The sequence below is a fragment of the Otolemur garnettii genome, unplaced genomic scaffold (assembly GCF_000181295.1).
Source record: "Otolemur garnettii isolate 467f Iridium unplaced genomic scaffold, OtoGar3 scaffold00021, whole genome shotgun sequence".
Classification (NCBI taxonomy): Eukaryota; Metazoa; Chordata; class Mammalia; order Primates; family Galagidae; genus Otolemur; species Otolemur garnettii.
The window spans coordinates 21,387,874-21,399,994 of record NW_003852416.1 but is presented as its reverse complement, the minus strand read 5'-3'; the positions used below and the strand labels follow the sequence as shown (position 1 = coordinate 21,399,994).

Genomic DNA, 12,121 nt, shown 5'->3' with positions numbered 1-12,121 from the left:
ACACACACACACACACACACACACACACACACACACAGAGTATACATTTGAGGTAGACTGAAGAAACTTAGAGAAAAATCTCTGTTATTCCCAAATATCTAAACTTAAGCCCAGTTTCATTAACCAATTTAGGGAAATGCATTTATTGACCATAAATTACTTTTAAGTATTCCTTCCTTAATGACCTATCAAAGGCAAAAAAACAGCCTATACTTATGGAATCCATAATCCTCTTCTCTGTGCACAAATGTCACATTTAAGTCTGGCTTTCATCTCATGCTGTTGGGTTTTCCACCAGGTATAAGATGAAAAGTTGGAAGAGACTTGTGCTTTTTAAAAAGCAAAACAATTTGGTTGCCACTGAGCAATTTCTGCTAAAAGGCCAGGAAGCCTATAAAAAAAGTTAAAATTTTCCTAACTTAGATTTTATGAAAGTAAATGTGAGATATGCACAGCCTGCGAAACATTCTATCTTTGTATTTTTAAATATTCATAAACAATAGAAAACACATATTTATTTTTGACTTATTAAAGTTTATTTGGATCAATAGGTCTGTCTTGCATGATCTCAAGAAAATGCAAGTAACTTGGACTACTCTTCTTAGTTGATCTCAAGTTCTTAATGATTCTTACATAAGAATCTGCTATTACAATCTTTTCCAAAACCTGACAAAAGAAATGAAACTCACAGACTCAACCAGTAAAGTTTGTAGGCAGCCCTACAAAAAGATGCTTTTTTCTCCTTGTAGCTCTGACACATATTCACTTTGCTCCTAGAACCAAGGATGTAAGTGACTATGCCTCAGTCTCACAGTCTTTTTGCTTTTAAAAAGAAAATCAAATTCCCCAGATTTTTGCAAATTCCACTAGGAATAAAACAGTCTCAATTCTGCCTGAGGATCATTATCTCTTTTACATTTCATCTTTATATTCACTGGGTTCATAGAAAGGGCATACACAGAAAGAAGAAAATAGCTTCTTCTTAAAAGACACCAAATTTAGTAATTCTCTGAAATCTATTGGCACACATCTACAAGTTCATATTTTTACAAGACTTCATTAGGTTTTCATTGGTTCTGTCTTTTGAGAAAACACATGCTGAACTACCCATAATTTCAAATCAAAATATATCTACAAACCACAAGAAATGTTTGTCCTAAAAAGACAAGTCATCACAGTTTAAAAAGTGACAAAGGAGGTGGAGATAGAGCATTTGGATCCCACTCTAGTGTCCCCCAAATATCAAGTTGCTAACTAAACGCTCTAAGATTTCTGCTGACCCCAATAGCCTTACCTGTTAATATAAGATTACTGTAAGTATTAGAGAATTGCTCCTTTAGAAGAACCAGATGCATCTGAGCTGCCTTCTCTCTCTGGAGCTCCAGCATAACATCCGGGTGCTGGGCAATCTTGCAACCTTTCTGTTTATCTAAGGCAACATCACTCCGAACAATATCTACAAAAAGAAAGAAAGCAGACAGTAAAAACTAAAATAAAACAAAGAACCATGCACACACCAAAGTCTTCTTTCACCAAAAATGACAGAATTTATAATTTATATCCTTATAATTTATATATTTTCATCAGACTAAAGATATGCAAAAAGTATAAGCCAGAAGGATCTCCAACTCCATGACACAGGGCATGCAAGTTTGTCTGATCATTCCCAAATTCTTTGGTGACTTCTCTGTTTCTTAGCTCTCTTTGACCTCATTTTAGATTCTCACTCCTCCATTCTGCTTCCTAGTTCACCTCCAGGACATATTTATCTTCTGGAGCCTTTGTTAACATCTTTTACCATTTTCCATAGGATAAATAATACAACTTCGATTATTAGTGACTGTGAAGGTCATTTCCTTTACCTGATGTCACAGGACCAGATGAAAGCTCCAGCATGTACACTCAGGATATTTGGCCTATTTTTAAACCACTTGCCAACTTGCCCACTCAGCTCTAGTTAGGGCTGCCGTTCTGAGTCACCTGCTGAAGGTTTTTATTTTTCATGCACTTTTTAGACTATAGCATCATTCTGACTAGTAGTCACTTTTTCAATCCAGAAATATTTTGAGTCACTGAGGAGACAAAGAGGAGGCTAGCATCATTCTTCCATTTACTCCATCTCCTAAAATCTTTCACTTTGCTATGCAAAACTTGAAAGTTTCTAGAGTTGCCATCATTCTTCAGATCTGCCTCTTCTCTATTTTTTCCAAATAATTATTTCCCATTAGTGATAAGCTGCTTTTTGTACTTCAGTTTGATTTTCACTCAGAAAAATGTAAAGACTCCCAATGTCTTTATTGACCTACCATATTTGGACAGACTACCCTTCTCTTGCTTTCTTGTTATGTGAGATAAATGCAGTATTTATATAAGCCACTAATAGTTGGTTACCTATTTTTTAAATCCCAAACCTTTTTTGGAATCCTAAATAGTTATTTATTTGGATTCTTGCCCCTATATTATATATGAGGAAACTGAGGTTCACAAAGCAAGCAACTTGCACAAGTTTACATAGCCTGGTCAGTCCCCAAATCCAGAGAATTTAAAAATGAAGTTTAGTTCTCCTTCCAGAAGTTACTCCTATATGAAAACTCACAAGTTTACATAATGAAAGTGAGAAACTAAAAAGAAAAGCAATTATACTATAACACCGGAATACTATACCAAATAAATGAAAAAGAAATATGGACAATGCTTTCTCAGAAAAAATTACAAAACTTTTACCAAAGCACACCATAAAGAGTGAAAGAAATTTCAATTATTTTGACATCTTCTGATAGAAGTCAAAATAGATGAGTAAAACACCTACTAAACTCTCATTTCCTATGTAATAAATGTATTGCTCCAGCAATGTTCCTGCCTAAAATGCAACAGAAGCAACAATTATAACTGATACCCTCAACATCACACCAACCAGAACTCTGAAATAAAAAATAAAGCAACCATATTATCTTTTTTTTTTTTTGACAGAGTCTCAAACTCTGTCTTTGAGAGAGTCTCAGGTTGTACTTGGTAAAGTGCTGTAGCATCACAGCTCACAGCAACCTACAACTCTTGGGCTTAAGCAATTCTCTTGTCTCAGCGTCTCAAGTAGCTGGGACTATAGTTGCCTGCCACAACGCCCGGCTACGTATTATCTTTATAGTAAGAAAACAAAACAGTGAACATTGCCAAACATATGTACTATACTCTAGAAAAGTACATTTCAAAATGTTATAGGGCGGCAGCACCTGTGGCTCAAGGAGTAGGGCACCAGCCCCATATACCGGAGGTGGTGGGTTCAAACCCAGCCCTGGCCAAAAACTGCAAAAAAAAAAAAAAAAAACAATGTTATAGGGAATTAATAGATATGCTCTATTAATTATTTGTTCTCTAATTCTAATCTGTTTGAAATTGTATCAATGACTAGATAAATAAAAAGGACATTGATCAAAGATGCAAATGGTCATATATCTAGAGGAAGAGTTAATAACAAACTAAAAATTCAAAATTATCTTAGCAATGTACAAACTTGGGCTAAAATCCCCAAAATGAAAAGTGAAGACAACAAGAGTCCTACAGTTATACTGAAAATTAATTATATAAGATAAGGCCAGACAGAAGCTCATATATTTAAGATCTTGTTAAGATTCGTGGGTTTTAGTTGATAAAAGCTTAATATAATTCAATGCTATGAGACTGTTGCCAAAAAGATTAATGCAATTTCAATCTAAATTAATAGAACCAGAACACAGGAGGTAACATAGCTGTACATGCCAGCCAAATACAGCATAATGAAGAGTTTGGAGTCTAGCAGACTCCAGTTCAAATTTTGTCTTAGTGGTTACTTACTGTAGAAATAACAGATGAAACACCACTTTAAGTGTCGTCTTCTACTATTATTGTAAAGGTACATAAAGGATTTTAACTATGCATACAACATAATAAGAGCTTAATAAACAATAGCTATAATCATTTTTATTAGTGTCCTACTTATGATATTATGTTTATTTCCAGCTGTAATAATCTCAGAAGGATACTAATAATCTAGAGTGCACCCAAAGAAAAGTACAATGATGGAAAATAATTTTTATCTTTTAAACTACCTGGGGAAAAAAACTGAGAGCCTAGCAAAGGAAAAGCCAAAGACACTTTGCTTTCATATGGAATAGATAGCTGATTTATTCTGTGTAAATCCAGAAGGCCAAACATTATGGAAAAGACAAACATACTACTCAGTTCTACATGATAAACCTTTAATAACACCAGAAACTATTATATGAGTAAAAGAGCTACTTGAGAAAGGAGTGATTTTTTCTCATCCCTGGAGATATTTAAACAGAAAATGAGTGACACGATACAATTATTCCACTATGAGAATTAAAACCTGCTAGGCACAGGGTTAGGTAGTTTCACCTACATTATGTGAGGCAATATAATGGGATAGTTAAAGGCATAAGTTATGAATTCAAATAGATACAAGCTTGGATCCCAACTGTATTAATTTTACTATTAGAGAAGTCTTAGGAAAAATCTTTTGATGCCTTTCCTAAATTTTTGGTTTTTGTTTTGTTTTAAACAGGGTTTCACTCTGTTACCCAGGCCAGTGTGCAATAGTATGATCATAGCTCACTATAACCTCAAATTCCTGGGCTCCAGGAATGTTCCTGCCTAAGCTTCACAAAGCAGCTCAGACTATAGGCACTCACTACCACACCCAGCTAATTTAGGCTGATATTAAGCTTCTGACCTCAAGTGATCCTCCCACCTCCACCTCCCAAGGTGCTAGGATTACAGGCATGAGCCATCACCTTTGGCCCCTGATTTTTAAAAATGAATATAATAAAAACTTATTTGTAATGAACTTAACACAGTGATACAAATATATAATGCATCCAACAAGTTATGGCTGTTCTAGGGATTGCTGATAACATCAGGTTATAATTATGAATATATCACAAAGTTATTATTATGAGAGGATATCATTATTCTTTTAGGTCATTTTTAGCTAACTGATTTTATGTTTCCATGAAAATTCGTGCTTTTCTTGTATCTTTAACAGACATAATAGAAAGAATAAAAACTAAAAACCAGAAGACTTAGGTATAAATTTAACTAATTTACCAAGTGATCATGAAAAGGTAGACTAAAAATTTAAACTCCCATGGCCATTCTTCCAAAACCGGGAACTTGATGGCCTGGATCATCTCTAAATCTCTATTCTCCTCCTGATAGCTCTTCCTTACTTGCTGACATTCTTTGTTGTTATGTAAACAACATAGTTCCAAACTTGGGTCCAAATATTAAGCTACCTATCCTTCTCTGTCCATCTCCCTGCTGATCCTTAGCCTGGCAGATAGTTCAAGAATGCCAAAGATTCAATGTATTCCCTACAAGAGGCAACAAGAAAGAGAGCATTTTGCACTGAAGTTGATACCCTAGAATCAAGAATATAATGACTTCTGGACATGTAAATATGGAAGCATTTGTATTTTTTTTCTTTATTCTTTTTCTACATCTTTTCCATAAGTTAACCAGTTACTACACCACAGTTATAGCTAGGACAATCAACAGACTGGCAGGCAAGCCAAACATTTCAATGGGGAGATTCTGGCATATGGGAAGACAGAAAATGAGCTACAGGCAGTCTCTGAGGTACTAATAAGGTAGGTTCTGTAGGTTTGTTCTTAGGTTGAATTTGGTTGTAAGATGAAACAGTAGTAAGTTGGAATAGCCTTATAAGTGTGAGTCATATATCAGTTAGATATTTCTAACTCTAGGACTTAATATAAAAGCCTCCATTCATAAATTATAGTTGGATGTAAGCTGGATGTTTGTAACTTGGGGACTGCCTGTATAAGCTTTCCACACAACCCTGGCTGACTAGCAGGCTATGTGCACATGTAAGGGAGACTCAACACAAGACTGGTTAACTAGGAGGCTACACACAAACATGAGACCAAAGAGACCAAGAGGAAAGGAAAGTGTGTGGAAAATTTAATTGCCACAAGACTGAAAGTACCTATCAATCCACACAGAAATCCAACAGCAAAAAGTATATGCCATTTAAATAGACATTTGAAATACAACCTCTGAACAATCATTGACTGATCACAGCCAAACAAAAAACTAACAATAAGAATTTTTATAACTATAAATACCAGTTATAGCACGGGAGAAAAGGACTAAGTCCAAAAATCTAATAAAATCTCATGGGGAAGAAAAGATTACATATTGGATACCAACATACTACTTACCTAAAATACCAATTTACAGTAACACATTACAAGCCATGCATAAAACCCACACTTCAGAAAAACAGAAGTCAACAGAACTAACTCTCTATGGATGCAGCAGAAAAAGATTTGAAAGAAGATTTTATAAATACTGTTGTGAAAATTGAAAGAAACCATCTTTAAATAATTAAAGAAAAATTGACAATGATTCAATAGAGGACTGAGATAAATACATAGAAAATTATATTTTGTTTTAAAAAAAGAACCAAATAGATAATCTAGAGTTGAAAAGTAGAGAAACACATAAAGAAAGATGGAGACTTTACATCCTTCATGTTCACATAGATGGAGCTGGAAAATGTTCTTCTTAGCAAAGTATCACAAGAATGGAAGAAAAAGTATCCAATGTACACACCCCGATTATGAAACTAATTTATACCTTTTATATGAAAACTATAACCTAATAACAGCCTAAGAATACGGGGAGGGTGAAGGGAGAGGGGAGGGGAGAATGGGTGGAGGAAGGGGGATTGGAGGGATCACTTCTGAGGTTCATCTTACAAGGGTACAAGTGAATCTTTCTAAGAGTAGAATGTGAACGTTTTAAAATAATAACTAAGAAAATGACATGAAGGCTACGTTAACCAGTTTGATGGAATTGTTTTGGATTGTGTGTGAAAACCCCACACTGCACCCCAGAAGTGCATTAATGTACATAGTTACCATTCAATAAAAAAAAAAGAAGAAAAGAAAAGTAGAGAAACAAAAATGAAAACACATAATGTATTCTTAATAACAGATTTGAGAAAGCAAGAAAAAAATGAGAGACTCAAAAATAGATAAATAGGAATTACATAACCTGAAAAACAGAGATGAAAAAGCTCAAGGAAAAATGAGCACAGTCTCTGAAAATAGAGGACAACAGGAAGCAATCTAAATGCATATTAGAAGCCCTAGAAGGAAAGGAGAAAAAGAAAAATGGCAAAATTTATTTGAAAAAATAACCAAAAACATCCCAAATTTGATGAAAATTATTAATCTATAGATTCAAGAAGTACAACAAGCCCCAAGTAGGATCATTCCTGAACAGATCCACACCTAGACACATTATGTTACAACTATTGAAAGCTCGTGACAAAAAGAAAATCTTAAAAGCAGGGAGAAAAAACTCACCTCCTAAACAGGATCTGTGACACAATTAATGGTTGATTTCCAATTTTAAATAATGAAGACCAGAAAACAGTCGAAAGACACATTTATTCAAAATTCTAAAAGAAAAAAATTCTGTTACCCCAAGAATACTATATATATATCACAACTGTCATTCAAAAATGAAGACAAAATAGGAGGGCAGAGGCAAGATGGCCGACTGGAGCCAGCTTTCCACAGAGGCTCCCATCCAGAAGGAGAGTGAAAGGACAGAAGTTTAGCAAGTAACCTGGTAAGTCATGACACTAATATTTTCCCAGAATTTATGTTTCCGTCTGGGCTATAGTCCCCTGTGGAATACTCACAGCATTCCCCTCCACTCTCACTCAGAGGTCTGGAAGCCTGTTCCCTATGGAGTCCAGATCATTGGGCATTTTTTGGAGAGGTGTGGACAGGGTGTGGGCTGTTGCCGGTCTGTCTCGATTCTGCAGCAGAGGAGTAAGGAGAAGATGGTGAACTGAGAAAACCATATGGGAGAGACAGAGGTGGTGCCCCCTGGCACAGAGCAACAGCAGCAGAGGCAGGAACAATAGGGCTCACACCCCGAGGATACTTTGGAGAGACACTCCCTGTCTCTCTGTGCAATCAGAAGAAGCCAGACATCTTCTCTGGTGGCAGCCACTGGCAGAACAGATCTGGAACTGAAACGCAGGTCCCATGAGTAAAGGGTACGCCTGAGGCAGTACCTGCCTAGGTGGGGTGTGGAGGGGATGGAGACTAGAATATGTGCACACAGGGACAGCATACCCCCAGGGTGGAGCTGAGTCAGAAGGATTGCTTTAGTGAGCCTAAGAAGCACGTGGACCCCAGGGGATGACAGCAGAAACAAAAGAAGGCAGGGAGAGGCTGGAACTGAGACCTGAGTGTGAGCTCTAACCACACCTGCCCCAACAGAAACTGCAGCCAAGACAGAGATGTGAGCTCTGGGCAGCAGCACAGACCAGGGATGAGTCACAGTTTCTGTGAACTAAAACAGCACCTGCTCCACAGGGGAATTAGCCAGGACAGAAATATAAATTCTGGGAAAATATAAGTGTCAGCAACATCAATCATGGGCAGGGCCAGAACTGAGTGAACCGCCCCAGCTTCCAACAAGCACCTGAGGTTGTCAGGTCTCAGCTCCCACTGTTGGATGGTGGCAGAGTACACAACCTGGCTGAGGAGGCATAGATCTCCCTGTGACTCAAGCAGGTACAAACCCCTGGAGCATCTGCTCATTGAAGGGAACAGGGTCAAAACCCTGTGGGGTTACCAGTGACTGGGTATGACAGAGGTGCAAGGTGGGGAAGGAAGCATCAAGACTCCCAGACTAATTCACTTGTTGGGTGGATACTTCTGACTCCACGGACCGCCAGAGTGAGTCATACTAGAGCTGCCAGCAGACCCCTGCTATCTAGTTGCTCAAGATCTTTTAAACTCTCCCACCTGAGACCAGGGGCTGACTGGGACAATTGATTTGGATCTCTTGAACTGGACCAATAACCTGAGGACTATCCAAAGTGGTATCCTGGGTGTGTGGTTGTGGGAAGGTTTGATTTTCCTTTTCCAGTTGTTGCCTGTGGAGGGTGGGGTGACTTAATTGCTGGTATTTCTCCACAGCTGAATCTTCAACCCAGAGTAACAGATTCACTAGGGTAGGACAGAGACCAGCTGAAAACAAGATAGAGCCACTTAGCCACATCACACCAAGCAAGTCCCCAGTGTATAAGGCCATAGCACTGTACAGTTTCTTTGCAAAACTCTAGAGGAAAAGGTACAGACACCAGTCCCAGTTTTGGGGCAAAGGAGTGGTTAATCACTACTCCAGGAGCCACGAAACCAACTTCACCTTTTCTGCTCATCTAGCGAAACAGTATAAAATAATCATGGGGTGGAATCAGCAAAAAATTCCAGTAACATGAATAACCAGAGTAAATCAACTCCCCAAAGAAATGACATAGTGGACACAACAGAAGATCTCATTCATAAACAAATGGCTGAGATGTCAGAAATCGAATTCAGAATTTGGATTGCAAATAAGATTAATAAAATGGAGGTAAAGTTTGAATTAGAAATTCAGGGAGAATTTCAAAAGTTGTCTCAAGAATTCAATGAATTCAAAGACAAAATCACCAAAGATTTTGACACATTGAGACAAAATTTTGCAACCCTCAAAGAACTGAGAAATACAGTAGAATCCCTCAGTAACAGAATGGAGTAGGCAGAAGAAAAGATTTCTGACATTGAAGACAAAGTTTTTGAACGCTCCCAAACACTCAAAGAGGAAGAGAAGTGGAAAACAAAAATAGATGAGCGCTCTGGGATAATTCGAAGAAAACTAATATTCACCTTATAGATATTCCTAAACACAACTAGATCACTTTGAAAGGCACAGAGGCTCTACATCATAAGATAATGAATGAGAACTTTCCAGACATGCCAAGAGATTCTGAAATTCAGAGAGCAGACAGTTGGAAAACCCCAGCATGACTCAAACTGAATAAGATATGTCCTAGAAACATTATAATTAACTTCGCCAAAGTTAATATGAAGCACAAAATTCAACAAGCATCCAGATGTCAGAAAACCATAACCTAAAAGGGGAAGAATATTAGAATGACTGCATATCTCTCTGCTGAAAACTTTCAAGCTAGAAGAGGGTTGTCATAGACCTTTAACCTCCTAAAACTAAATAACTTTCAACCCAAGATCTCATATCCAGCTAAACTGAGTTTCATTTATGATGGAGAAATTAAATACTTTAATGACATTCATATCTTTAAGAAATTTGACATAACTAAACCAGCTCTCCAGGATATTCTCAGACCTATCTTCTATAATGAACAGCATAATCCTCCACCACAAAAGTAAACTCACTCAGAAACTTTTGATCAAATTCCAACTTTCACAGTGGTGAAATGATTAAAAAGGTCCACTTTTAAAGTCTTATAAATATTCTCAATGTGAATGGCTTAAATTGTCCTCTTTAGACAACAGGTTGGCTGACTGGATACAAAAGCTCAGGCCAGATATCTGCTGCATACAAGAATCTCGTCTTATCTTAAAAGATAAATATAGACTCAGGGTAAAGGGATGTTTCTCCATATTTCAGGCAAATGGAAATCAGAAAAAAGCAGGTGTTGCAATTTTATTCACAGATACAATAGGCTTTAAACCAACAAAAGTAAGAAAAGATAAGGATGGTCACTTCATATTTGTTAAGGGTAACACTCACCATGATGAGATTTCAATTATTAACATTTATGCACCCAACCAGAATGCACCTCAATTTATAAGAGACACTCTAACAGGCATGAGCAACTTGATTCCCTCCAGCATCATAATGGTCACAGATTTTAACACTCATTTGGTAGTGATGGATAGATCATCCAGTAAAAAGCTAAGCAAAAAAATTATAGACTTGAAATTAATGATTCAACAATTGGATTTAACAGACCTCTACAGAACACTTCATCCTAACAAAACTGAATACACATCATTCTTATCAGCCCATGAAGCATACTCTAAAACTGATCACATCTTAGATCACAAGTCTAACCTCAGCAAATTTAAAAGAATAGAAATTATTCATTGCATCTTCTTGGACCATCATGGCATAAAAGTTGAACTCAATAACAATAGGAATCTGCATACTCACACAAAAACATGGAAGCTAAATAACCTCATGCTGAATGATAGCTGGATCACAGATAAGATTAAGAAGGAAATTACCAAATTTTGGAACAAAATGAAATGAAAACACAAATTATCAGAACCTTTGGAATACCGCAAAGGCAATCCTAAGAGAGAAATTTATAGCACTGCAAGCCTCCCTCAAGAGAATAGAAAGAGAGGAAGTTAACAACTTAATGGGACATCTCAAGGAACTGGAAAAGAAAGAACATTCCAATCCCAAACACAGCAGAATAAAAGAAACACCCCAAATTGGAGCACATTAAAATGAAATTGAAAACAAAAGGATTATATAATATAACAATAAATTAAAAATTTGTTTTTTCAGCATGGTACTGGCACAAAAATAGAGAGGTAGATGTATGAACAGAATAGAGAGCCAACAGATGAATCCAACTACTTACCGGTACCTGATCTTTGACAAGCCAGTTAAAAACATTGAGTGGGGAAAAGATTCCCTATTTAACAAATGGTGCTGGGTGAACTGGCTGGCAACCTATAGAGGACGGAAACTGGACCCACACCTTTCACCATTAACTAAGATAGACTCTCACTGGATTAAAGATGTAAACTTAAGACATGAAACCATAAAAATACTAGAAGAAAGTTAGGCTAACCACTTGAAGAAATCGGCCTGGGAGAACATTTTATGAGGAGGACACCCCGGGCTATTGAAGCAACATCAAAAATACACTATTGGGACCTGATCAAACTAAAGAGCTTCTGCATAGCCAAGAACACAGTAAGTAAGGCAAGCAGACAGTCCTCAAAATGGGAGAAGATTTTTGCAGGTTATGTCTCTGACAAAGGTTTAATAACCAGAATCCATAGAGAACTTAAATGTATTAGCAAGAAGAAAATGAGTGATCCCATCTCAGGGTGGGCAAGGGACTTGAAGAGAAATTTCTCCAAAGAAGATCAGCACATGGCCTACAGATATATGAAAAAAATGCTCACCATCCTTAATCATCAGAGAAATGCAAATCAAAACTACTTTGAGATATCATCTAACTCCAGTAAGATTA

General features: G+C 37.0%; 1 protein-coding gene across 3 annotated transcripts in view; it reads right to left on the bottom strand.

Moving 5' to 3' along the window:
• The window catches only part of HPSE2 (heparanase 2 (inactive)), an 807,441-nt gene that overhangs the window by 726,675 nt on the left and 68,645 nt on the right, over positions 1 to 12,121 (bottom strand). For 2 of the 3 annotated variants that reach the window (XM_003787277.3, XM_003787278.1), the window contains exon 3: positions 1,295 to 1,456. The exons of the other annotated variant lie outside the window; for it this stretch is intronic. In XM_003787277.3, the coding sequence (XP_003787325.1) occupies positions 1,295 to 1,456 (162 nt within the window). The remainder of the gene's footprint in view (positions 1 to 1,294; positions 1,457 to 12,121) is intronic. 3 annotated transcript variants of the gene reach the window in all.